The sequence below is a fragment of the Erithacus rubecula genome (assembly GCF_903797595.1).
Source record: "Erithacus rubecula genome assembly, chromosome: 1".
NCBI classification, from domain to species: Eukaryota; Metazoa; Chordata; class Aves; order Passeriformes; family Muscicapidae; genus Erithacus; species Erithacus rubecula.
This window is the reverse complement of record NC_136658.1, coordinates 87417226-87443111: the sequence shown is the minus strand read 5'-3', so window position 1 is coordinate 87443111 and position 25886 is coordinate 87417226. Positions and strand designations below refer to the sequence as shown.

General features: G+C 39.2%; 1 protein-coding gene across 11 annotated transcripts in view; it reads left to right on the top strand.

Moving 5' to 3' along the window:
* MCF2L (MCF.2 cell line derived transforming sequence like) overlaps nt 1-25886 on the top strand; it is a 150870-nt gene that overhangs the window by 38535 nt on the left and 86449 nt on the right. For 2 of the 11 annotated variants that reach the window (XM_079323015.1, XM_079323009.1), the window contains exon 1: nt 17948-18079. The exons of 8 other annotated variants lie outside the window; for them this stretch is intronic. In XM_079323015.1, the coding sequence (XP_079179141.1) occupies nt 17959-18079 (121 nt within the window). In that variant the 5' untranslated portion in view covers nt 17948-17958. Of the gene's footprint in view, nt 1-17947; nt 18085-25886 lie in introns of those variants that run through there. One more of the 11 variants, XM_079323013.1, reaches the window with a different exon arrangement.

Sequence of the window (25886 nt, the reverse complement as noted above, 5' to 3'; positions counted from 1 at the left end):
GAAAGCTGAAATGAGAAGCCTCGTGATAGCCATCCCCAAATGTTTCCTTCATGTGAAGGCTGATGGTGTTTGAGCTTGGTAGGAGCCAGTGTGATGGTGCCTTAGGCACTTAAATCCCTTTGAGGACACAGGGCAAGGCAGCTTCCTAGTAGAATGTGGCACTCAAATTGTGGTGAGCTGATAAGGCACAGTGCAGCATGGCACTGCTGGGTTTTGAAGATTTCAGTGTGTAATGCTGCTTGGCAGCAGTCAGCCTTTTTGAAATTGATAATCTGGGCAAACAGGTATTTGGCAAGTTGAGAGCTGCACTGCTGAGCACTAAGTAAGCTCCTGTTTTTCACCTGTGCTGTTACTTCAGGGCTGTAAGTGCTGTCACCCTTCCTGTGCTTGAGGCATTTGCTAAGTGACAGTTTTACTGAAAGTCTTTCTTCCTTCAGCATTTTATGTGGCAGGCAGAAAATTTGCACTGAAAAGTGACTGTCCTAGTTCTTTTAAGGTCTCAATTCTTGTTGAGCCAGAAATGTATCTTCCTTTTTTTTTTCCAATTCCTGCCTACCATCTGATGGATTTAAAGGGAGGGTGGTTATGCATCTGAAACACCAAGATGATTTATATAAATAGAAAATTATGAGAATACACATAGTTGATTTTAAAAATTATACTTCAGGCTACAATCTTCTTTGTTAAAAATATCAATGATAAATTGCAGCCTTTTTTGTAAACACTCCTGTGTCTGGCTTCTGGGGTGGACAGAGTTGTTTCCCTTAGTCACTGTTTTATCCTGGGCTGCTGTTTTTCTCTCCAGGTAACTCTGTATTACTCACTGGTCATTTGAGGTTACCTCATGTCCCATGTCAGTGTTTGAACAAGAGCTTTGTAAAACCAGTCTTGTATCAGGGTTTGGCCCATGAACCAAATGAACCAGTGTGTTGTGTGACTGATTTGTTTCCCCTTTCTGCATTTACCTTGCATGTGTTACTGCAGGCACGGTGCCACCTGAGGCAGCTGCCAGACTGAAATGTTCCTTATGGCTCTGTATCCTGATGGCTGCTGTGGAATACCTGTAATTGAATTGGTTATTCTCTATTTCCTTTGTCTTAACATTTGCAATTTTCAGATTTACTGCAGTGAAGAGAATAATTTGGTAATTCATGTGGTGATGTGAAAGCTGAGTGGGTTTTTCTGATTCTCTGTCTGCCTCTGAAAAGTGTCTGAACTCTCAGGCAAGTGTCTCGGATGTGGGAGGGCAGAATTTACCCATCCTGTATCCTCTTGTTGATACACACATGAATTCCTCTCTCCAAACACCAGATGATTCTTCTGCTAGCTTTTGTTTTCAGTTTCCAGCTGAGTCTGGAACTTAGTTGTCATTACCAAATAGATTTATTTAATTTTTTTTGAGACTTTACTCAGCCTTTTAGCATATTTGTAATGGCAAAGTACATTGATATAAAATACTCTATTCTATATACTCTATTCTATTATAATACTTAAAAACAAAATCAAAGTTCCTACCCAAACATTCAGTGAAACAAAGTAGTTAAAAAAGCCTGTTTGTGTTTGGGGAAGGAATTTTTCCAGCTTACTTTGAGGACTGTTGGCAATGGGGCAAGAGGAAACATGGGCTAAGGAAGCAAAACAGGTGTGTTTGGTTATGCAGCTTGGGTAAGAAGGAAAATTTGGCAGAAATGAGGTGATATAAAAAGATTCTCTGGATGTTTTGCTCATAGATGGGCATTTAGTAGGACATGAAGCTGGGTCCCATAATACACTGCCTGAAAAACAATAGCTTTATGTTCAATAGCTATGATGGAATATGACCTACATTCACAGAATCATGAGAGTGATGAAAATTCATCATCATTACTTAATTCATGCTTGAGTACATGCCAGGCTGTAATTATGAGATAGCTCCAGTCTGCTCAGGACACAGACATTTACTGTAGTCCTGGCACAGGTGGTTTTGTTGAGGACAGCCACAGTCAAAAATTCCATTTCTGGGTTCTGTGCAACAGCTGCTGGTGCTGTAAGTGAGCTGTGGGATGTGTGCTGGGGTTCTGATACTGGATATGTAAAGGTAAAGGGAGGCAAAGAGCATTTGAGTGCACTGGAGGGAACAAAAAGAAGTCATCAAAGTTGTTGATGGTTTTCAAAATGCTACCAACAGCTGACAGGGGGAAAAAAAAAGGACCTTTCCACATCAGATAAATCACTTGTGAAGTAAAGGTAAGAAAAAAATACAAACCAACACACAGCATTTTTAGCCTTGTAATTCCGTACTTTCTTGATTTCCTTCTGCTGAGTCTCTTCATTGTTTCTTAGTCCCATCTCATGCTTTACTTGCCTTTCAAGGACGTTGCAGTCTGCATCTGACTTCAGTGCCATCATTGTTACAAAGTCAAATCCTTTGAAAATTGTATACCTGAATTTCTTTGAGACCACAAAGCCTGGAGCAGGAGAGGGATATTAATAGAAACAGCTTCTCTCTGTTGTTACATGAAGACAGAGGATGAATTATTTCAGTGTGCCAGTGGGAGGTGTTTTTCAAAGCAATTGTTTACATTTTTGAAGATCTAATGGAATTAAAAAGCTCTGGGTGGCACTGAGAGCGCCATAATTTTGCATAAGGATAGTAAAGGTACACATTAAATGCTCCTTTGCTAATTTTGCAAGGTGTGCTTAGCAATTATCCAAGTTAAAGTAGTACTAACAGTTCCCACTCAGCCTTCAGAAAATCGGGAAGAAACTTTGCAGCATCATACCACATGCCTTTTCAAACATGGAAACAGAGCAATTACTGCAGGCTTTATTTAATACTCTCTTTAAACACCCTCTAACCCCACAATGCTGCTTTCAGGATAATGGTCTAGTGCTGAATTCAGTAAAGACTGCCTGACATTCATGTGGTGCTGCAGGGAACACGTATTGGAGCTGGTGGGAAGAGGCTGGATTTAAATTCTATCCCCAAAGGAGAGTGAGAGTTTAGAGAGATCCAAGAGTAGTTTGGAGGGAAATACAGGTATTTGGGGCAGTCCTGATGTGTGACTGCCAAGGCAGGAAGGGGTGTGGGTGTTCCCGTTTGGCACTTGGATTGTGGAGAAGCCCCTCCTGTTCCCCCACATTCCCTCAGGAGCTCCTCTCCCATCCTTTCCCATCAAGCAGCTCCTGACTTTCTGCACGTGGACGTTCCCTGAGCTGCAGTGTGGCTGCTGGCTCTTTGGAGTGCATCCTGCCTGAGAAGGAAAGCAGGAGCAGGCAGTGCTATGAGAGAGGAGCCTGCCCACTCCCTCCACCACCCTGGACCAGCAGTCTTGCTGGTTTGACAGCCAGTCTGCCAGCTTCCCTGACATGTGAGACATGTGATGCATGGCTGCTACAGAGAGCTACACCTGTGTCATTAAATTACAGCAAATGTAGTTTACAGTATTCAGTTTTAAAGATAATCGTGGAGGAAAAGGAAGTAAGAGGTGAACATCCACTCTCCTCTCTTTCCTAACCCTTTTCTCTGCTTCCTGCTCCTGGCAGCAGATCAGCTGGGGGTTAACCTTACAGGGGGATATTTTGGCTCATTAGGCTCTATTTTTGCTCACAGACCCTGCTCTACAGCCTGTCTGGGACTGCAAGGGCCACCCTGTCCTTCAGGGCCCCTTCATCTCATTGAGATCAGAGTGCTTCACAAGCAGCTGCTCTGGCTACAATTTACTGGAGTTTAAAAGGACTCAAGAAAAAGTTATTAGAAGTGTCAGGTTTGATTTTATAGCATCATTAATGCTGGAGACCTCAAACTTCAAAAATCATCAATGCATTGGAAATTGCAGAGGGAAGAACTTAGTTTAACTATGCCTTTAGAAAGGAATTTTGAGGGTCAAAGCCTGATTTTAAAAGTGAATTGCTAATAACACATTAAGCAATGAATTAGTAAGTTATTAAGCTATGAATAAATGAAACTGTGTTTGTTTTAAAGGCTGGTCATTTGCTCTGCTCCATTTTTCCTACAGCTTGCCAAACCCTTCACTGATGAGCTATACTGCTCTCGACAGATCCCTGCCTCGAGTAACTTGTTATCTGTATTTGACACAGCAGAAAAGGAAACATCAGACAAGCGTGGTGGAATTGGGGAGGGAGGGAGGGAGGAACATTCCCAGCAGAAATAAGGTCAGGAACATCACTGCACAGTACTGCCAGTGGTCCTCAAGCAGTTGTTCTTGTTTTGGAGAGTGAGGGATGTGTGCCCCATGGTTTCTCTCGGCAGGTCTGGTCCTTGCTCGCAGAGTGAGAGTCCAGTTGTGGCTCCTGGGTCACCTGGGCTTCCTTTCCTAGAGGTGAGGTGGGCTGGGAGGGAGCAGGGCGAGGCAGAGCTTGGCACCTGTGCATCTCCTGCCCTGATAAAGCCAGGGCAGGGCGAGGGTGGGAGCTCAGAGAACACAGCACTCCTCTCATGTGGAGACAGCCTGGGAGGGGTCAGGGAGCCATGGCTGGGTAAACCTGGATATTCGGGGCTGCTGCCTGCTCGTATTCTCCACCTCAGCTGCTTCTGTCAGCAAGCAACCACAGTTGTGTTAGGCATAAAATGACATGTTTCCTCCAATGTTTTAGTTTCCATCTTTGTCACTTTTTCCCCCCAGTTTTTAAAAAAACTTGTTTGAAAAATGAAGCAAAATACCACATTTCACCATACTTGATGCAGAGTTGTGGGTTTGTATGGTGTAGAGCTTATTTGACAGCTGTTAGATGTCCAGTCAACAGTTTCCACAAACAAAAGTTTCTATCAAGCAGCAGTTTGACTGCTATTAATAAACCATGTTGTGGTGCCTAATAAATGAGACCATTAAAAAAACACCAAACAAACAAAAAACTCAACAGCAACCATTTTTTAATAAAGGTTTTTGATTGTTTAAGCTTTTTCAAAACAGATGGTCCCAAACCAGTCTTCTGTTAATTGAGAGGAGAAGTGGTGCAACTCCTGTGGGCATCTCCTGTAATTTGTGTTTCCTGGATAACTGAATTAGGTGCAATCAACTCTTTAGAAGTTTACTGTCTTGGTTAACTTCAGATCTGAAATGAGTATTGAATGTTATGGCTGCTGTTTTGCTGACTGGCAAAGCAGAGAGAAGCTGATTGTTACCATACTGCAGGTACTTGATTTCTGCAGAGATCTGCCCATTAAACCCAGTTTCTTGACTGAGTCTTTTCACTTCTTGATGCATGCTTCTCTCACCAGTTACCCTGGAGTTCATTTCAGTAGGTGTAATATCAGGCTCCTAGTCTTCCATGTTGTGTGAAATACAAATATGCGACATTTCTGTTCATTCTCTCCCCTGCCTGTAGCTAAGGACTGCTATATTTCAAGGTGTGATATCTGCACACAGCTTGTTTTCACACAAGATTTTATTTGATTGCTTTGAAAGGTAGAAATATTTACATTTTCATGGTACCACTTATGCAAACTCTTAATTTTTTATGCCTTTGAAACAAATATATGATGTGTTAAGCAATATTTTACTTTGAAGATCAAAACTGTGTAGTTAGAAATTACAGGGAAATTCAGATTCTAGTACGGGTAAAGCAATATCAAAATTTTTTCAAGTGCCACATTTTTTACTCACCAGTGAGTAAATAGAGTAGAGGTACAGCTAGTGACTGACTAAGGCTGTATTTTGCATTTAAGGCTCTCTCCCTTTGCATTTTCCCCTTGCACTATGTCCAAAGAAACAAATGTCATGGGATGGTGATCTGGGAAGGCACAAGGCTGAAAGCTGAGTGTGCACACTGAGTCTAAAAAGTGACATTTTGTTGTGACTTTCATTTTTTCTTTCTTTCTGTGGTTCAGTTTATCAATTTACAGATTTGCATTAGCTGAGTCCGAAATCAGATAAATAGTTTGCTTAAATTAGAGACAAAACTACATTATATTAGTAACAACTTTCAAGTACGTGTAAGCAATCAGCTGCAATGATAAGAAGAGCTAGAAGTATTCTTTTTAATGAGACACCTTTTTTTTATTGTTTCCAAGCCATCTGTTCAGAGCTACAAACATTGTTAAGATTTGCCATTAGTCCTGTTCTACCCAAGAAAAAAACAGTGTTGTTGCAGCTATTCACTGTTTTTCTAGCCTTGATATGAAACATACTTATAAGATGTTTGTCTTTTCATTTAGAAGTCTATATTAATAATAAACTTATTTTTCAGTGTTAAATTATTAATCTTAAATGTTATCTGAGTACATTTTGGTCATTTACTGGTTATTAACTTTTATTATTAATTTATAATACTTGCAAAGTTAATATGAGAGATACATAATTTTATACTTTGTGTCTGCTATCAATTCTTGTGTTGCAGTTTGATGAGAATATATTCAAGTTCTTAAATGTCTTCTTTCAGTTGGAAAAGTGCCTTAAACCATGGAATTGAGGTCTGAGATTTATTCTGAAAAGAAAACAAGGTACATCTAGGTTTATATGACTGCCCAGTGTTTGCTCCTTTGAGACCTTGTCATTGAAGAGTAGGTCTCTCACCCAAGGCATTGTGTTTTATACTTTATTAAAAATTGCACCCCATAAACCATCAAACCTTGTCAAAATAAACTGCAATTACGTTATTTCTTAATATGATGTCTTGTTTAACCCCTTCACTTGCTGTCATTACACCACAGCTTATGTGCTGAGCACCCTGTGAATAGAAAACAACCTTCTGGCTGTGGATGATGCTCAAAGGGGTTCCTGCTGAACCTACAGCCAGTGACATGCCAGAACAGGCTGCCAGAAACAGAGGATGGAAAATTGCTGATACAGTGTGGAGAAGAGATGTGTCTGCTTGTTAGGACATGGAGGAAGTAAATCCTAGATCTTCACTACTATAGAAAATTGCATCACACAGCACCTAACAATAAAGACTACTTTTGGAGGTCCCTTGTTGGTAGGGCCCCCTTCAGAAAAGAAAGGAGATCTTGTTCTGCCAGTCCTTTAATGACTGTGTCTCTCTGTGTGCATTCAGAGCAAGGGGGGGTTCAGATAGCCAGATGAATTTTAACAGAAGGTCTTTGTGTAAAATATATGCACATTAAGAAAGAAATATATTTTAAATCAGTTTTTAAAAAAATGTGAAGTTACAGCGGGGGGGAAATGTGTAGTGGTATTTTGTTCTGTTCATTTGTAGATAATATTCAGAGCATGGTACTTCAAGATTATTTCCATTTTTCAAACCTATTTCTGGTTAAGTTTTATTTGAAGGAAGTTGTTCAGCTGCATGTATAAGGCAGTAAATACATTTAGAAAGGTTTAATTATGAGGATTCTGTTTGCTGTCTTTGTCTTCATCACGTGTAGAGGTTATTTTGAGTTGTATAAAAATTCAGTAGTTTAATATTAGTTCTTTATTTCTTGAGCACCAAAATAAGAAGACATAATCTTTTATTCAAGCAAACTGAATATGGTTGGTAATTGGAGACTTGAGGATTTAGGATCAGTTTGTTGTTTTATAGCACTGTCCACCCATTATAAATGAATTTGTAATTTATTCTCCCAGTCTGTGATAACCTAATCACCTGCTAACACTTGACAGGTCTGCACACGTGTGCTTTACTCAATTCCATCTGTCTAAAACATGGAACAGGGTTTTAATTGCATTTTGTGAAGAATTTTGCTAGCAGGGCAATACAGCCTTCATTTGCAGACAGAAACTGCTTAATCTGGTAGCTCTGAAGTTTATAATAACTTTGGATCTACCTTAAATATATTTGCTTTAGCTCTTTTTTGTGTCTGAAAAAATTAACACAAACTTGAAGATTACTTTTCTCTCCTTAGGCAAAGGACTTCAGCTGTCATGCTTATTGTTTTTGTACTTTCTAACAACTGTTAAATATATGATGCACCATTTATCTGTCTGCATGTGTGTACAACTTGTAAATAATTTAATGTTTTACTTTACCACTTGGCCTCTTCACAGAACTCTAAAATGAGGAAGATAAAATTCTGCTAAATTATTAATTCACTGGGAAATTGAAACAACCAACATAAATTAGGCATGGAAAATGGTTCCCTTTTCCTCTGTGGGAATCAAAGCAGTGAACACAACTGGATAACAGCGAGGGAGCTAAATGGACCAGATGATTATAGAATAATTTAGATTGGAAAGGGCTGCTGTGGCTATCATCTAATCCATCCACTTGCTCAAAGCCAATCAGTTTATTAGAGACATGCTTGGTTGAGTCTTAAATGCCTCCAACAGTGGAAATGATCCAGGCTGGAGGTGTTCAGGATCTCCTGTGCCTGGGCACATAGGCAGGGCACATCAGACCTGCTGCCTGGTGGATGTTGGGGGTATTCTGCAGTGTCAGAAGTTTTCCCTCAGGCTAAAACCTTTGCAGCAAGGTGTACAGGTGCTCCAGTGCCATTGTGGCAGATCAGAATATTTTGCAGCTCACTCTAAATGGATCTTTAATAGATCAAGGCATAGTGACTTTATGAAGGCTTCTAGGTCTTGCAACTTAAAAAAATTTGTGTCAATTTTCATAGTTGCCAGTTGTTTCTTTTAGTTATTTACTGTGGAGTTTTTTTTGTTTTGCCATATTCATATAGTCTGTATTGTAGTAGTTGTCACAGATTGTTTTAAAGTTTTTAAGAGAATTAGATGATTGTATATAGGGAAATGTGACGAGATATTTTTAGTATCCAGAACAGCAGCAAAGTTCAGGCATGTAGCTGCAAAGCAGAGCAGAATATAATTTGTGGTTCAATAAAGAACCTTATAAACTAAAGTTAAACCTGTGTTCTGTAAAATTTCTCTCAGTAACAGCCTTTTCTCTGATACTAGTTTGGTTTTGATTTGGATTTATTTTGACTTGAGAGCAGCTGGGATGTTCTGAAATATTTGAGTGTTGTATATATTTAACGTGAACTGCGGTATCTGTGCTTTTCTTGTTTTCCTTTCTTACCTGCTTCTCACTCCTGGGATGTATCTGGGAATCCTGTGCATTCATCTGAAGGAGAAAGTCAGTTTGCATAATGCTTTCTGGATGCCCTGCTTGTATTTAAGGATACAAAATAAAAAATATCCTGTTCAGACCTGTACATATGATAGAGGTGCCTGGTGCTGGTGGCCTGCAGATCACAAATGTGATCACAAATACTCCTATGAGCAAGTCCCAGATTTATGTTGGATTGCACAAGGAGAGGACCAGTTCCCTAGATGATCCTTGGGTTTGGCATTCCACTGCTGATTCCTGAACATCCTGCTTGGCTAACTGTTGTCAGCTACCCAGGTGAAATGCTGGATATTGTTTGGGAAGCAAATCACTTTTTCTGTGGGGAGGATGGGATGTGTGCAGAGGCTAAAATACAGGGACAGTGTATGTGACATGGTGGATGCAGTAATTGCCACCTGGAAGAGATGCCAGCTTTCTGGAGCTCCTCCTTCAAAACCCCAGCTGCTGCATCCCTGAGACCAAGTCCTCAGTATCAGTCTTTTAGTGGGAACACTTGTGCCCCTCTTCCTCAGTAGTTCCATCTTCAGTGTCATCATCATCTTCCTCAAACAAGCTGGGATTGATGAAGTCAGTTTGGCAATGAGTGAATCAATGGGATAATGTTATTGGTGATCAGACTTTCCAAAACCACATCCTTAATGGACAGCAGAGCATGCCTGTGTAACATTTCTGTTTAAAAAAGGAACACATAAAAACTGCTATCACAGTGCTGTCTTTACTGACAGCATTTAGAATGTCTGGAAAAAATTAATCTGTCAATCTAAGTGTAACAAAGGAGATAAAAATTTGAGAGGGAGAAAGTGACTGTTAGCTGGGATTAACCTTTGGTATTATGGCTCTAACCTATGGGGATCCACACTGTGCCCTTTGCAGGCTTTAGCCACATCAGAGAATATGCAGGTTGAGGTATAACATATGATTTTTTGGTAATGTCTTGACTTTTTCTTTCTCAGCAGCTTACATACTAACAATGTTTTTTTCCCCAGTGTTTCTGTGTTGTATGACTATGTCAAGAGGAGCCATGATTTCATCACTGGCTATTTCTACTTCATATATTTAATTCACAAAATCTTCAGTGTCTTTCAACACATTTTGATATAATAATTTCTTTGGCAATTGTAACCCAAATGATGTATTTACCCATTGTGCCTTTATTTGGATTCTAAGTGTACAGCCTTAAATAGTCATTATTTATGCTATTAGTGCTATTTTATTTTATTTTATTTATGCAGTAGTGCTATTTTATTAAATCATGTGAATATCTCAGTTGAAGAATCCAAAAGCAAGCATGTTATGCAGTACTATTTTAGGAAATATTCATTAAATAATACACCCAACCTGGAAATCAATAGATATATACAATTTCAGCAGCTTTCCACATGCCCCTTTGTGTACCATCATATTTGATTATTTCAACCAGGAACCACATCATATGCCTCTGCTTGTCCTACCTGGAACATATCCATGCATAATTCACTATTAGGCTGCACAAATGCAAATAAATACCCACACAAAGGAAGCAAAAAGCCACTGGGAGCAGGAATCCTCCTTTTGGCAGCAGACTGGAGCCAGGTCAAAGTGCCTGTGTGATTGTGGCTGTACTCAGTGTTGGTGCTTGTTGGTAGAGATGGAATGATTTTATCAGCTTTTTTAAAGGTTACAGTATAGTTAGTGCGTATCATACAGCATTTATTTTAGGTTTGCAGAAGGAAATTGTTGATTCTTTGCTCTCAAAGAACTTTTCACTGCTCAGCCAAAGCACAGACTTACCCTTTGCAACTCCAGATGAAGACCCTTGGTCTCTCTCTCACTCTGTTTAGATATATTTGCTTCCATGTCTCTAATTATGACTGTGCAATTACAATATGTCTGTTAAAACTGAGTAGCTGATAAGCAGAATGAGGCAAAGTAACTCCGAACAAACTAAAACTTTAACTATCTAGGAAACTGTTGAACATCCCACCAGAAATCCCTTCATCCCAGTTCAATTAAGCATGCTTATCTGTACACAGGAAAAATCCTATTTTACTAGAGGCTGACATGAGTCTCATCAAAATCAACAGTTAATGAATGTTCATTAATATTATGAAAAATCTCATTCCTTCTCCAAACACTTATGTGATTTATCTCTATAACCATTTCAGATGATTGCAGTACATGACCTGCTGTGCTGCATCCTAACAGTAACCTGAGAAAAATTGTATGAAGTTGTTACAGCCTAGGGATTTTTGCAGCATTTTTGAAAGGTCCCTGAAAGGTATTACTTACAGCTGCATACAAGCTTTGTGAAGTATTAATGGCACCACTTCTTCTGTGCTGAGTGGATTACTGCCATATACATTTGTAATTGGTGTAACAGGGCATGCAGAAAAATTTCAAAGCAGCCACTCAACTGAAAACTCTCATTTTATTAATAGCCCATTCATGAGCAGACTAAGAGAGGATTGTGAAAAGTGTAGAAGAATTGAAGTCTGATAGGAGAAGATGTGAGAACTGAACTCTGGATCCCTTGGGTGTAAAGCATGTGGCAACAGAGAAAATTTTTCAGAGGAAGGAAGTTTAGGGTAGCAGAGACTGAAGGCTGTAGGGTGCTCCTGGCCTGTGGCAGCACTGCAAGACAACATCCTCTGTTTGTGTAGGTGCTCAGCAGTGGTTTCCCTCTGTACACATATTATTGAGAACACCTGAAGCTGTGGGCAGGGCCCACCCCTGCTGGGAGATGTCTGGGTGCATTGATCCAGCAGTGGTTTGTACAGTGTTTCGTATTTCTTAGTTGTCAAATGTATCATCTGCAGGAAATGACCTCAAAATCATGGGGTTTGCATTTTCCTGGCCCTCAGCAAAACCAGCTCCTCTTGAACAATTGAGAAATGTGTCCCCAGGTGCTCTGACTCCTTCGGAGAAACAAGGGAGTGCAAGTTTCATCAGTGAGCTGTTTGCTGATCTCAAATGCAGCAGATCTGGTTGGGGAAAGCAGCAGTGTCTGTCTAGAGTGTAAATGCATTCAAATCCCTTCTCTGCCTGCTTCTGCCAGAACTCAACCTGATGGGAAAGTACTGTGTACCTGCTGCACTTGTTAAAAGATACAGCTTTTGAGCTAGAATTCTAGTTTGAGTGTAATCAAAGATTCCTAAATGCCAGTCAGAGTTTTTCCATGTCACATTTTTGGTTCTCTCTTCCCCAGCTTATTCTGTTTGCTGGAAGGTCAGTCAGTGGTGTTGATTGTGTGTGTTACTCATTTCTGTGCATTCATATGTGTTTGCATAGGCATGTATATGCACATATTACATGCAGGTGATTTTTGAACAGAGCTTTTGCTAGCATAACTCAATATATAGTCAGCCACTTATCCTGAGTCCCTGAGTTTGATTATTAGCTTGATGGGAACGACCACTGTGCCTCAGGGTGTGTGCACAAGGAATGGCTGATAAGCCTGGAACAACAGTAGCTTTATAGGGCATAGTGAATAAAACTGTATTTGATAAACCATTTTGAGCCACTTCTCTCTGCTGCCAATTGTTTTATCTGATTATCAGCAGCAGCTTTCTCTAGCAGTGACTCCATAGTGTGCAGGCACCAAAGGTCTCCCATCACTTTCTTTCTCCTTGTCTTGCTGTGAAAATCCATTCTCTACAGCCCCCACTGCCATGGTCTCCTCCCTCCCTTGCATTGGGCTCATAGAGCAGCAGCAGTTGGGTGCTGAACTGTGGTTGGGTGAAAATAGGGGTCCACATCAATCTTAGCGCTGAGATAATTCCCTGGAGCTTCCTATGTGAGCAGATTGTTCTTCACATGCTTTCACATCTGACCAAAAAGGTAGACCTCATACCTCTGACAGATCTGTTAAGTCACAACTTGTAATTTTCACCTTCCAGGTAATTTTACCTGGTAGAATTTAAGTAAATGAGTGAGCTGGTGGTGGCAGGTGCATAATTGGCTTCAATATCACAATGGCATTTACCTGTTGATTTGCATTGGCACTTGGATACTATTCAGGCTTTCCCCATGTTCTCACCTCCTGGTCTTTGTCAGTATATGTGCAGTTTCCTTACTCTTTCCTTTCTCTTTCTGTGCAGAGATATACAGAACATCTTTGAAGTTTTGAAATTGATTGCTATTTGCCTTCAAAAGTGAAAGGTCTCAAATTAAAGGACAAAGTGGAAGTGCTGTCTTGTTAGATGTTAACCTCACTTTGTGTGGCTGATCATAAAGAGACATTCTCCTCTAGTTATTTCTCTGATCCACTGTAATTTTCAGAGTATTTTCTGTTGCTAATGGTGAAGGAACTTGTTCTTTTGGGTCGCATTTATTGCTAACTCTGAGGAGATTCAGACATACAATATAAGATTATTTAAATTAGAGCGACAGATGTTAGGCTTTAAGAGCTTTTTGTTATCTTTACAGTTAAGTGTTAACACTTCCAAAATATTGAGACCCTAATAACATATATTGCTTCTTTTTTTTTTTTTTTTTTTTTTTTTTTTTTTTTTTTTTTTGTGACTGTACATTTAAATTATGAAACACTCTGTATTAGGTTTATTTTAGTTTAATTTTTTGGGGGAGATATTTCTGCTGTAAAGAAAGACTAGCACAAGTGGCTCAGCAGCATAATGTGCAAGTATAAATAGAATGCAAGCTGTCCAGTTATCTCAGTCCTGATCTACTTATATTCATCTGATGCTTATTACAATCGTGGTTTGTCTCTGAGCAGATACATCCAGTTAGGATTAAGCTTGGACAACTAACCTAATTCACTCTTGTAACTCACTCTTGTAGCTTAATTCTGAGTGGGTGTTCAACTCTATAAAACAATTTACATTTCAGATTAGAAGTAACTTGTATATCACATTTTAATGTGTGCAAAACAGTCTGTACTATAATGTAGCATGGGTTTAATTTATCTTTCTGTTTGTAGGACTGTTCTCAAAAAAAAAAAAAAAAAGAAAAGAATGCAGGATGTAATTGGTAACATGTGATTTAAAGAGGACAATTTAAACAACATTTTCTTCTCCCTCATTTCATTTCCACTCTTACTGCAAGATGCTGGAAGATCCTCAGGACAAGATTTAGCTTGTATGTGTCCTTATATATGCTTTTAGAAACTAATCCAAGAAACAATAATTTCTGAGCTCTGCATGTGTGTATGGTAGATGCAGTTTCCTATGTAATTTTCAGTCTTTTATATTCTTCATGTGAGATCAGTCCTGCAGCCCTCTGAGTTGTTACTGGGGATGTGAAGGCACTTCTGATCTGGAGTTTCTCCTACCTGCCACAACTCCAGGGAGAACAAGTGGTGAGTGGAAGACACAGATTGCACAGGTGGACTCTTGTGCCCTATGTGTGTGGTGAGATTTTGGAGTGCATGACAGTGCCATGTTTCTTGTCTGAGAGATGTACTCTTTTCCCTGAAAAATGAGGCCTACAATAGGAGAAATAGCAATGCCTTATCTGGAGATATGAAGAGGTGTGGAGAAACTGAATAAATTTAGAAAAACCTCTAGAACAGTGATGATTCTGTTGCCAGAGCCTCCTGCTCTGTACAGTTAGGAGGGACACATGCTCCTTGATGTTAATCTTTCAGCATCACATCAAATGTGAGGATGTAAGGAAGGGCCTGTAAATAATTGTTAGGATTTGGAGGAAAAATCACAGTAGGGTATTTGAGATGTCCTGTAAAGATAAGGCACTTGTACAAACAAAAAGATCAAAAGGAGCAGTAGGAACCTTTAGTGGTGAAGAAAGCGATGGCATCTTAATTTAATGACTCTCAAGAAAACTTGAAGTTACTGTTCCAAAGTATTTTGAGAGTCCCTGGGAAAAGAGAAATCAGAGAGAGTGTAGAGCTGTAAATCAGTGTGGCTGCTTCTCTTGTCAATGTGCAACACTCTGCCTGAGGTCACAAACAGACCTGGAAATGAAGCATGACGAAAAATAAGCCCTTTTTCATTGCTATAATTGTGTTGATTCCATCAGGCTGTCTGCAGTCATTTAAAGATAATTGGAGGGGTGTTACCCACTGAATGTTGCTGTTTATGTGATATGAGATAAAGGTGCAGTCTAGTTGGTTCTGCCAACTAATACTCAAAGGATATTGCTGCCTATAAACTCTGGTGTAATTTGCTGATGCTGTGCAGAGCAGAGATGTCCTTCAAATAGGAGCTTTTGTTACAGTAATGCCAGCAGCAAGGGAAAATATTCAGTTAATTTTCCTGGAGATAGAAGCTGCTGCTGTTTGGAAAACAGTGCATTACACCATCTGTTTCCTTCTGATTGCACACTACCATAGCCATTGTTGTGATTAATTTCTTTGCTTCTAGGCACAAATTCGAGTGCTTGAAAGAAGATTAAAAGCTTGTTTGCGGACAGGGATGTAGTTAATGGCTAGATTTCAGTAGGATTGTGTGCACTTACCAACTTTACAGTTTAAGTCATCAATCTTCTGCATGCATTTGATATGTGAAGAAAGGAGAACATCATTTTTCCTTGTAATAATCCTCTACACGAATTGTTGAGGTTTTCAGCATGTGCCACTGGTGTCATCACACGCTCAAAGCACCGCTGGGACAAAGAGTCACTTTTCATAGAATCAGAGAATCATGTAGGTTGGAAAATACCTTCAAGATCATAAAGTCCAACTGTTAACCCAGCATTGGCAGGTCCATGACTAACCATGTCCCTAAGTGCCACATATATGTCTTTTTAAATACCTCCAGAGATGGTGACTAAACCTTTCCTGTGCAGCCTGATCCAGTGCCTGTCAAATATTTTCATGAAGAAATATTTTCTGCTGTTCAATCTAAACCTTCCTGGTGCAGTATGGCCATTTTATCTTATCCTATCTGCCTCATTTTCTAGTGAGGTTTGGCTGCTGAGAGAAGATGAGTAATTTCATCCTCATCCCACTTGATTTATCTGAACAGGTCCTTAGGTCATGAGGCTGATGTGGCCCAAAATACCCAAACAAGTAGTTATCCTGCCAGGTAGGAGGGAAGCCCTGCTGGCTGACAAATGGCCACAGACATCTCCTGGCCTCATTTGGTGTCTCCACTGGGAAACTCAGCAAGGAACATGTTGCAGTGCTGTCTCTGCAGGTGTTGCTGTTCCCTCTTTGTGTCCCCAGTGACAAGCAGCACAAGAAAATGCAGATTTTTGGCTAATATGGTTGCTGTGTCTTACCTCAGTTCCTCTTTTGTTCAATCCCTGAAGGTATAGTACATTGGCAATGTGTATTGTGGTGGTGTTCCACCTCTAGGCTGTTCCTGTCCTTCCTTCCTGTGAATTTCTGGGTACTCAAATAAGCTTGAAAAGCCTTTGACATATAGCACAGCTACAATGTGCAGTAGTCCATCTGCTTCATATAATGAATTTGCAAAATAAGCGGTATTTGCATGAAACTCCTCTGTTCCTAATTTTTAAAAAAATATTTTTCTTGGTTGTCATATTTAAATATTGTCACATTTGTCCATGATTTCATGTCAAAAGTTGAACCTCCTCCAGCTAGGACCGGAACAATTCTCCTCTTTTAACACAGTGTATGCAAAATTAATACTTAGTAATAAGGTATTTAATATTTACTTCAGTGTGATTTAATTAAAGATTGTCTCTTTGAATTTGCATTCAGAGCAATAGATGATACATCATATTTGAAAACACTTCTTCAGGGTAATGTGCATAATGGTATGTGTTTGGGTTGTGGCAGATCTGTGGCCATACAGGACATAGTTAAACAGAATTGAGAGGAAAATCTTGACTGCCAAGTAAAGCAGCATTATCAATTTCCTCTCTCCTGCACTAAGAGAGACAGGGGGAGCAGACAGTGTAGGGTTTCCTGATATGTTTTAAGAAAGCCTGGGATTCATTTCCCCTCCCTTCCTTCCTATTAGCTGTTTGTTAACTCCCAGGAAAACCCAGGTTTTTCTTGTAAGACCTCTCTGCTCACATGTTCTGGAAACTGCTCTGCCTCTGAAGAGCTCAGTTCTCTGTGCAAATACAGGAGGAAGAGGAGTTGTGTTGGTGATGGGAGTCTAACTTTTGGAAAATGAATTGAAGAGGAGTTTCTAATTGACAGCATTGTATTCACAATGGTGTTTTCTTTTAATCTGCTGGCATGAGCACAGCACTTGTCCCTGAAGGATGCCAGGTGCTTGAGACAAAATAGGAAATGCAGCAAGTGTCAGTGTGAGATTTCTGTCCTTGGAGTGCTGAGCTGTGAACTTACAATCAAGACTAAAGTTAAAAGAGAAGTTCAACTTGCCTTTCTTCAGGAGAAACCTTGCACCAGCAGAACATCCCTCACGTTAAGGAGAAGGATGTGAAGAAGGAGGTGACTGATTGTACCAGCTATTGGGATGAGCACTGCTGGATCTCCCTGTGCAGCTGGAGTGCATTGACAACCTGGATGTTCTGTGGGGACTTTTCTTCATCCTAAACAGCACAGGGCTGTTAGTTTGGATATATTTATTTTGGATAAAACACTAAAAAAACAGAGAGTTTTGCACCTTTTTGTATTGTCTTAAAATGTCCCTTGCTAGTCTGACCTGCTTGTGTGAGGAGCTGTGACTGCTTTACTTGTGCTGATCACAGTGAAAGGAGACTGAAGCTGTGGAGAGATGTCCTGTCTGCTGGGTGCAGCATGCTAGGAACTGAGAGGGTACTCCAGCTTCATACACAAAGCATCTTGATATTTACAGTCCATTAAATGCAGCCAATCTTTCTTTTTCCTTTCTAGTGGAACTAGATATTGGTTCCTGAAGAAAAGCATTTACAATACAAATAACTGCACTGCACCCTCTTCCAGGACTTTAAACTCCGTCCTTTTTCATCATTTTTTTGTATCATCTGAATTGACAAAGAAATTTCTCCCTCTGTTGACATTTAAAAACAAAATCAGAGTATTTTTCAGTGTGTTAGAAGAGAGTTATTCTACAGAGGAGATCTTTGATATCCTTTGCTGAATAGTTTGGTGAAGATTCACCCATGTCTCAACGCCGCCTTCTAAGGGAAGGACATGAAAGTCCTTTTAGGATCCTACAAAGATTCTTCCAAACCTCTCATGGCAGAAGGCACTCAAGGAATAACCCACATCAAATATGCTCTGGTGAGGTGAATGTATATGTGATCCTGTAGTGTGGTGTGTGTGTGTACACAGAATGGTACAATTAAACTGGGGCAGCATGTGAGTTAAATATGAGCAGTCAGCAGCCTAGGATTTGTGTTACTGATTTCTTTCAACTTTTTTTTTTTTTTTTTTTTTTCTGAAAGTATACTCATATAGGGTTCCAGCAACTGTTACTGTTAAAAAATACAAACCTTTATCAATATTAGGTATTGGTCGTGGTAATAGTTACTCTCTGCCACCAGTACCTGCTGGGGAAGAACATTATACCTTGTTTTTTCTTGCATTTCCAGGTGTATAACAGTAAGTAACATAGATTTGAAAGCTCTACATCAGCCCTCCTTTTATATTTTAGAACAACATTGCTTAAGTATTCCTCTCCTGAAAACTATACCTATTTATGCAGAAGAAAATATTTATAACTGTACTCAAAAAATCAAGAAGCCTCTAATCACATCTGTAATGTACTAAATTTAGGACTTGCCACCACTTACTCAGTCTCAAAATCTGTTTCATACAGTATGTGTTAGTGTGACTGATAATTATATAATCTTCATTTAGTAAAGCTACATTTTGTTTTTTTCTTTTTCTCTGAAATAAGTTAACCCTAATTGGCTAAGATAAACTGAAGAAGATTTTTCAGTAATTAATTAAAACTTCCTTGATTTTTTTTTTTTAAATACATAGGGACCTATTATGATCTTTAAAAAAGGGAAGTTTTTGTTTCTTTTAAAATTAATTTGGAAATCTACATCAACATAAATGAAGCTACCTTTGTTAAGTTTCAAGGCCTTTCAGTATTCATCTTTTGATGTTGACACTTACTCTTAGAAAAAAATATGAAGAGAAAAATGCCTCTCTGATGACTTTATTTTCTTACACCTTCATTTGTATTACGCTCACTGAGTCTTTTGTCATCTGTGGTGTTTGGAATTAAAACTAAAAGGGTTTTTTTAATAAAACCTTTTTTTTTTAATAATTTTTGAAATGTAAAGATTTCACCTTTCCTGACTTACTAGTTCTGGGTATTTGTGACGCCAAGATTTGGTACTTTTAGGAGTGCTTACTAGTAAATCACCAAAATGTAACAATTATTTCTATTCAGCTGAGTGTAGAAAAAGTTTTGATGTAAATTGCTGTTAATAACAGTAAAGAAAAGTCAGGAAAAAATTGGTAGTATTTTAACCACATGCTGTCTTGTAAAGCAAAATAAAACAAGGTCCCCTCAAATTTCAGTCTTACTTTCATGTAGGATTCAACTATCACTTGGTAGCACTCACACAGTCAAGTTCATAGTGTAGCCATGAAAGCCAATGCTTTCCCCAAATATTTTATGACATTTATGTTTTTATCAGTTTCAAGCACCTGCTGACCATTCATTAATGGATTGGAGCTAATCCAAAATATAGGTTAAGCATTTACTACATAGGAAAAAAAACAAATTTAATGTACTGAACACAGTCTAACAGATAATATTCCTAATTTTTGCCTAATTTCTTTTAGACCAAGATCCTTAATATAAATCTCGTAATGCTATGCAATCATGTCTTACATCTTCATTTCACTATTTAGAGGTGTGTGTGTGTATAGTCAGAAAATAGTATGTTTCTGTGGGAAGCTGTCTGTTCTGTCTCCCACCCATCTTTGTTATTACTCCAAAACTCTTTTTGATCCTGTGGCAGCCTTTTCTGTTTGAAGCCTTCAAGTATGCAAAAATTCTGTTTCCTTTCCTTCCTGTTACCCATTTTATGTTGACAGTAGGAAAGCAATTACAGGCTTTTAATGTTAACCTTGTACATCCAGTGAGAATTACTCCATTGTTTGGTCAAAGCTGGTTTATGGCCTTTTGGACTGATATGAGTTTTCCTGCCTTCCTGGTAGCAAACCTCAGCTTTCAGTGGCACTTGCAGACAAATCTTACACAGAAAGTGGATCAACGTTTTAGATTGTGGAAAGGGAGAGCTATTCCAACCTGGGAACATTTCTGTCCTGTAGCTATGCTGGGTGAAATCACAATTTTGGCAGAATGTATTTCCAAATTAAATGTGCTTGTGATTCTATGAATCCCCTGATGTATGCATGTCTCTTCTCCTTGTGACAAAGTTGAGCTGCTCTGTCCTGTTGTCCCAAGTCTCACAAAGCTTTATTCTCTCTTCATTAGCGTCTCTGGAAATTGCTGAGAGCATGTTTGCTTTGCTGTCACTTCATCCTTTTCCTGCATGTTAAAATATTTAATATAGAATTTAGAAACCTTTAACTGAACAATAAATGTTCTAGTTCATTTATTGATTTTGCATTACCTTATTTATTTTAACAAGGGAAGCTGGGCTGGCTTCCAGAGTCATCATACTTCATCAAATCATCTCTGTTTTATTTTCATTTTAACAAAGCAGATTTATTTACTTACAGCTTGTTGGCAGTTGGATCTGTCCTCCTTGCCCCAGTCTCCATTGTGCTGCTCTCTGCAGGTGTCTTTTACTCAGGGCAGGCTGTGCTGCCTGTATCTGCTCACCCTGGCTGAGCCTGGCTCTGGTGACACTTGCTCTTTGGAATGCAGACATTTGGGAGGACCAGGTGCCATGTGGCCCCTCCTGCCTGGACAGGCAGGGCCAGGCTGGTACAGAGAGTGCTGTGAGACAGCACTGTGTTTTCTGAATCCATCTCTGACTGCAAGCAGGTGGGACAGCAGCTGTGGGTTTGTGGAGGATTTCAGCCCTGGGAAGCTGAGGCTCTGAGCAGTCTTCTCTGGGGACAGCTGTCTCCTGTCAGCTGGGGAGATTTTCCAAGGTGCTGTGGCCCCTTGAGATGAGCAGCCCAGCACAGTGCTCACAGACCATGCTGTGAGATTCTCCCCCTTCTCATTTTCTCTAAGCAAATGGGAACAGTAGGTCAGCTTGCTGTAGAGAGCTGTAGAACAAGTCTGGCAAGTGGAGGTGCCAAAGACATCTGTCTTCAGTCTGTGTTGTGTGTGCTATGGATGGGGAGTATCTTGGGAGGCATCCTGCAGTCTGCATCTTTTCCCTCTGGATTCAGGTTGGTTTTCTGACAGATGACTGAAGCTCTAGTACAGTCTGCTTTCCTGTGTAGTTCTGGCAGTGTGAGGGATGGGTGGCTGGGGACACTGTCTGTGTCACAGGGTCCTTCCAATCCAAAGAAGTTCTGTAAAAAGGTCCAGTGAGCAGCACTGTAATGTGAGTATCTCATACTAATAGGTTTCTGCAGTGGGTCAGACAGAGTTTGGCTAATCCATAACCTGAATAATCCACCACACAGAGTGAAGAACAGTCTAGAGAAGAGCACTTGTGCATCATGTGTGTCAGCCAAGGGGATGCAAGGGGATTCCTGAAGCTGTATGAATATTTCTGTTGGATATTTGGGCATTCTTGTAGGGAGAGAGGGAGTTAGATTACAGGCAGGCTAGCAAAATATGTGGATGCAGGAAATGTCAGACTGAACACACAAAAATAGCAGAAATATTCAAGTACCTGAAGGCTCCAGTGCAGCTAAAGCCTGCTTGGAGCCTGTCCAAACACTGACATTTCTGGTCAGTGTTAAAGTCTGCCACCACAACTTTATTATTGTTAGTCCCCAAGCTAGATAGGTCCAGGTGTGTGAGGCTGTGTTTACTGTTTGATGCATTCGTACCTTCATTTGCTGGCTACATAAAGGTGTTTAAAATGGATTAATTTGAGATTTTGAGTTTCTGTGCTTGAGACTTTGACCCGTCCTGCTTGAAATGCTCTTGCACTTTCTTGATCAGAAAGATGAAAAGAGTTAGGTGTGAATCCATAGCAGAAGGGATAAACTGTACCTGTGAGTGAGCAATTCAATATGACTAGTTCTAGATAGCATTGTGAATATCTGCATGGAAAACAGTTTTGGTTTGCCTTGTTAAAGCCTAGCATGAACAAAAATATGCTAAGGGCTTATGCTTATATATACTGTATCAGACACTGGGTGTATCAGCAGTCTGTAAATATTCAGGGTGGGGTGGCGAGGGGAGAACACTATAATTAAAGAGATAATTACAAGAACAATTGCATTAGTGGGGGAAAATATATTTGTAAAGTCATCTTGTGCCACCTGTTGTATTTATGGAACAAAGTTCAGGTAACACAAAAGCTCTTACCTTCTCAAGGCAGTTTGTTCTGAGCAGGGAAAGGGAAAAGTGGTCCTCTTTCTTCTCTGATGATGAATCAGAGAGGAATTTCAGTAGCAGAAATGAAGAGTTATTATTTTTTCTCAGAATGGTGTTCATGGCTGGACTTTGTAGCACAGGGTAAGTTGGCTTAACTTATAATAACTCCTAGATCTTGTAAATGTAAACAGACCTGTGTAGTCTGCTAAGTCAGGGGTGTGTAAGGTGTGTGGCTTGGGGCTGTGCTCTTGGGAGTATTTTAAACGTGTTTTATACATGCCAGAAAAACCCCATGTATTTCAAGAATCTTAATATAAACTTTGCTAGCTCATTGATTCTTGAAAATACACACTGTTCATAGTAAGCACATTATTGGAGAGTCTGAGTGGTAAATGGTAGTATTTGGATTGTACTTAAAAACCCTTTTTCCAAAGGAAGTAAAACATCAGGTATTTTAGGATTTAAATTTTCATATACAGTTTTTATAGTCTTTTTTTTTTCCTCAGGTATCATTCCTCAAACTTATTACCATTTAATACCTGTGATATACATAATTGATTTATTTGGCTCAGGCAATTTACTTGGTGAAAAGTGAGCACATCAGCAAACCAGTCACAATTGATATACTGTGAAGAAAGAAAAGGTCCCAAGCAGGATGTCTATCAAAAGTGAATTGCTTCTTCCCTGAAATAATTTTCAGAGCATCATCACACAATTTAATAGGGATGTGTTCAGTACATGTTTCCTGATAAAGAGGTTGTTACTATACAGATACCAATTCAGCAACACTGGCAAATGTTTTTCTTCCTTTACTTAAGTGTTTGTATTGACCTGTCCTATAAATCTGAAGCACCTTAGCTTTATTTTTTTAAAACACTTTTTTCAGCTTCTGTTTTTCAAATTGTAAACTCTGAATTCTTTGTGTTAAAAAGTAAGAGTGAAGGAAATGCATGATTTGAGAAGTGTATGTTACAATACATTAAGATGTATGCTGTGATAGAAAGAAATATCCAAAAAACATGACATCAGCAGATTTGTGAGATTGGTCCCACTCAGGATTTCTGAAATTGCTTATTATCTCCTATTTTTTTGTGTGTTAAAAGTGATTTGAATAAAATTAAAACATTGTGAATTGTGCTGTTGTAAAAGTTACTATTTCCAAATTTTTGGTGCCTTAATTCAGAGGAAAACTGTTGCTTCTCCAGCTGTGTGCATAATAAGGAAGGAATATATTTTTGGGATACTGCTACAGAGACCACCACTTTTAGGATCCTGGATGATGATTAGAGTCTCTCTAATGAGCAAGAGACAGGCACACAGGACTGGGGCCAATACAAGGCTGTTCCTTCAGGCTCCTCTTCCACATGTCCACACTGACTGAACTCCACGAGCCTGCTCATTTGGACCTCTTCAGCCTCTCTTTTTCCCTAAGATTTTTTTTGTGTTTGCTAAAATTCAAGCTGTCCTTGAGTTTTCTTACAAGTACCAGAGCTATTCCAAGGGTTGTTGTTGTGTGATGTTAAGGGTTGCACATGTGAATGGAGGAAAAAAATGTGAAAAATAGTTCTGTTGCTTCAGTACATGTAAAATGAATCCTAAGAAAACAAAATTTGTGCCTTTGACTCTTGAAATGAGGAGCAAATGTCTTCCTGACCATTAATGCTATTTGAAAAGCCCATTTAATTTGAGGGAGTAGCTATATACAGTATTATACCATAATAGGCAGTAAGCTAGTAGAAATTTATATTTTTCCTGCTTTCATGGCCACTGAAGAATATGTGAAAAAAAATAATGTAATAGTGAAAGAAGGAGCTTAGTGTTGCCTTGATCAGTAATCTGAGAGACTTTATTCAATAATTTAGAGTAAAAATTACTTTTCATATACTTTTGCTTTTCCACACGGAGAATTGTCATCAAGTAGATATTTACTCTCTGGGCAGAGCCAGTCTTGGAGCCAGGATGTAGCTTTATTTACTCCCTTTATCTTCTTCATTGTTCTTCCAAGAAGTTGCCAATCTCATGTTCTGTTGCAATCTGTTGCAATAAGTCGGGCTTAATAGGACAGTTAGCACTACTTCCTCTTACTGTGTAAGCTTAGTGTTTAACAAAATCCCACATTATCTTCAAATTAACCTAGAGGTTAAGCCTACCTGAAAAGGTTGAACACACACAGCCTTGTGCTGAAGCAACCTAAGCCCAAAGTATCAAAGTTTATTGTAAGATTTCCAGCACTTCCTGGCTAAAGCTAGCTCTTGTATTTACTTATTTATTTTATCTTGTTTGGAGCCATTACATCTTCTTCCAGAGCAGGAAGCGGATATCAGTGCAACTTTTATGTTTTATTTCTTGCTCAGTGATCTAAAAAACATCCCAAAAAAGATTTTATTTTAGTCAGCAGTTTATCCATTTGTTTTTGTTTGTTTCTTGAACTTGGACTCGAGTATGGCATGAGAGCTTCTGCAGTCTTGTTGGTTGGTGTTTTTTTCTGAAAATAATGGCCAAGTGCTGCTGACAGCTCTGGTTTTCACATGTACTTACTCTTCATTAGTATCTGTCAGCAGTCTTTGGTGTCATTGTCTGTGATTTTGTTGACTTGCACACAATTTAGGGTGAAGGACCAGGCTCTTAAATAAGTTCATTCTTTCCTTTTGGAGTGAGGCCAAAGAACTAACTGAAGGACCTGGGAATTTTCTGTAGGGGTTGCTGCTTCTCCCTTCTTAACCCCCAGGTGGAAAAAAGATGAGATTTTTCCATTTGCACTGTTTACAGCATTCAGCAAACCTCTGCCTCATCTAATTATTATCAGTCTTACCCTTCTTTGTAACTTGAAAGTTTGTAGTCAAGTCTGGAGGTTTTCTAAATAGAGGTCACAAAAAGTGAGTCCAGGGACCAAGTTAGACAAAGATCCTGAAGAGCTCAGTGGGAATGGATTGCAGCTGTCTTTTAGTAGGGAGTTTTGTCCACCTAACAAACCATAGCAGCTGGTGGAGCTGTTGGAAGGGAATGAAGCTGTAATTTCAGGTGTGAGCAGTTAGACAAGAGTACAATCTTAAAAATTGTGTCCAGTACAATTCTCATGAAAATTTATCTTAGAGTTGTCCTTGATTACAACAGCTCTTGTGATGTGTGAATTACCTACAGTAATCTAAACCTGGACAGGGCTATATTCTGAGGAGTTTCAGATGGACAAGCCCAACATAGTTGCTTAGTTGTGTTAGGGATGAGTAGTTATTTGAATGATTCCTTCTCTTGATTTATTTCCCTGAAAAATCACTTTAGAAGTATGTAACATATAGTTTATATGATCCTGTGGCAGAGAGATAATGGAAGAACTCATTTATCTAATTTATTTTGGCTTTTGGGGAAGGAGCTACTTGCTTTTCAGGCTTCTATTTGAAGGAAAGATGCAATATATATAGCCTTTGTTTTTTTCTTCTTTCATGAAACACAAGCAACTTGTTTCATGCAGCAAGTCTGTGGCGCAGAATACTCTCTAATTTCTGAGACATCATGATCAAAAAATAAATATTTCTCTGCACATAATTCTTACCATCTTTGGTGGATTCTAAAGGGGTATTTGTGAAAGTGGATAGGGATCAATAAGTCAGTTGTTTTTAAAGAGAGGTAATATGTGAAATGAATTCAAGATGT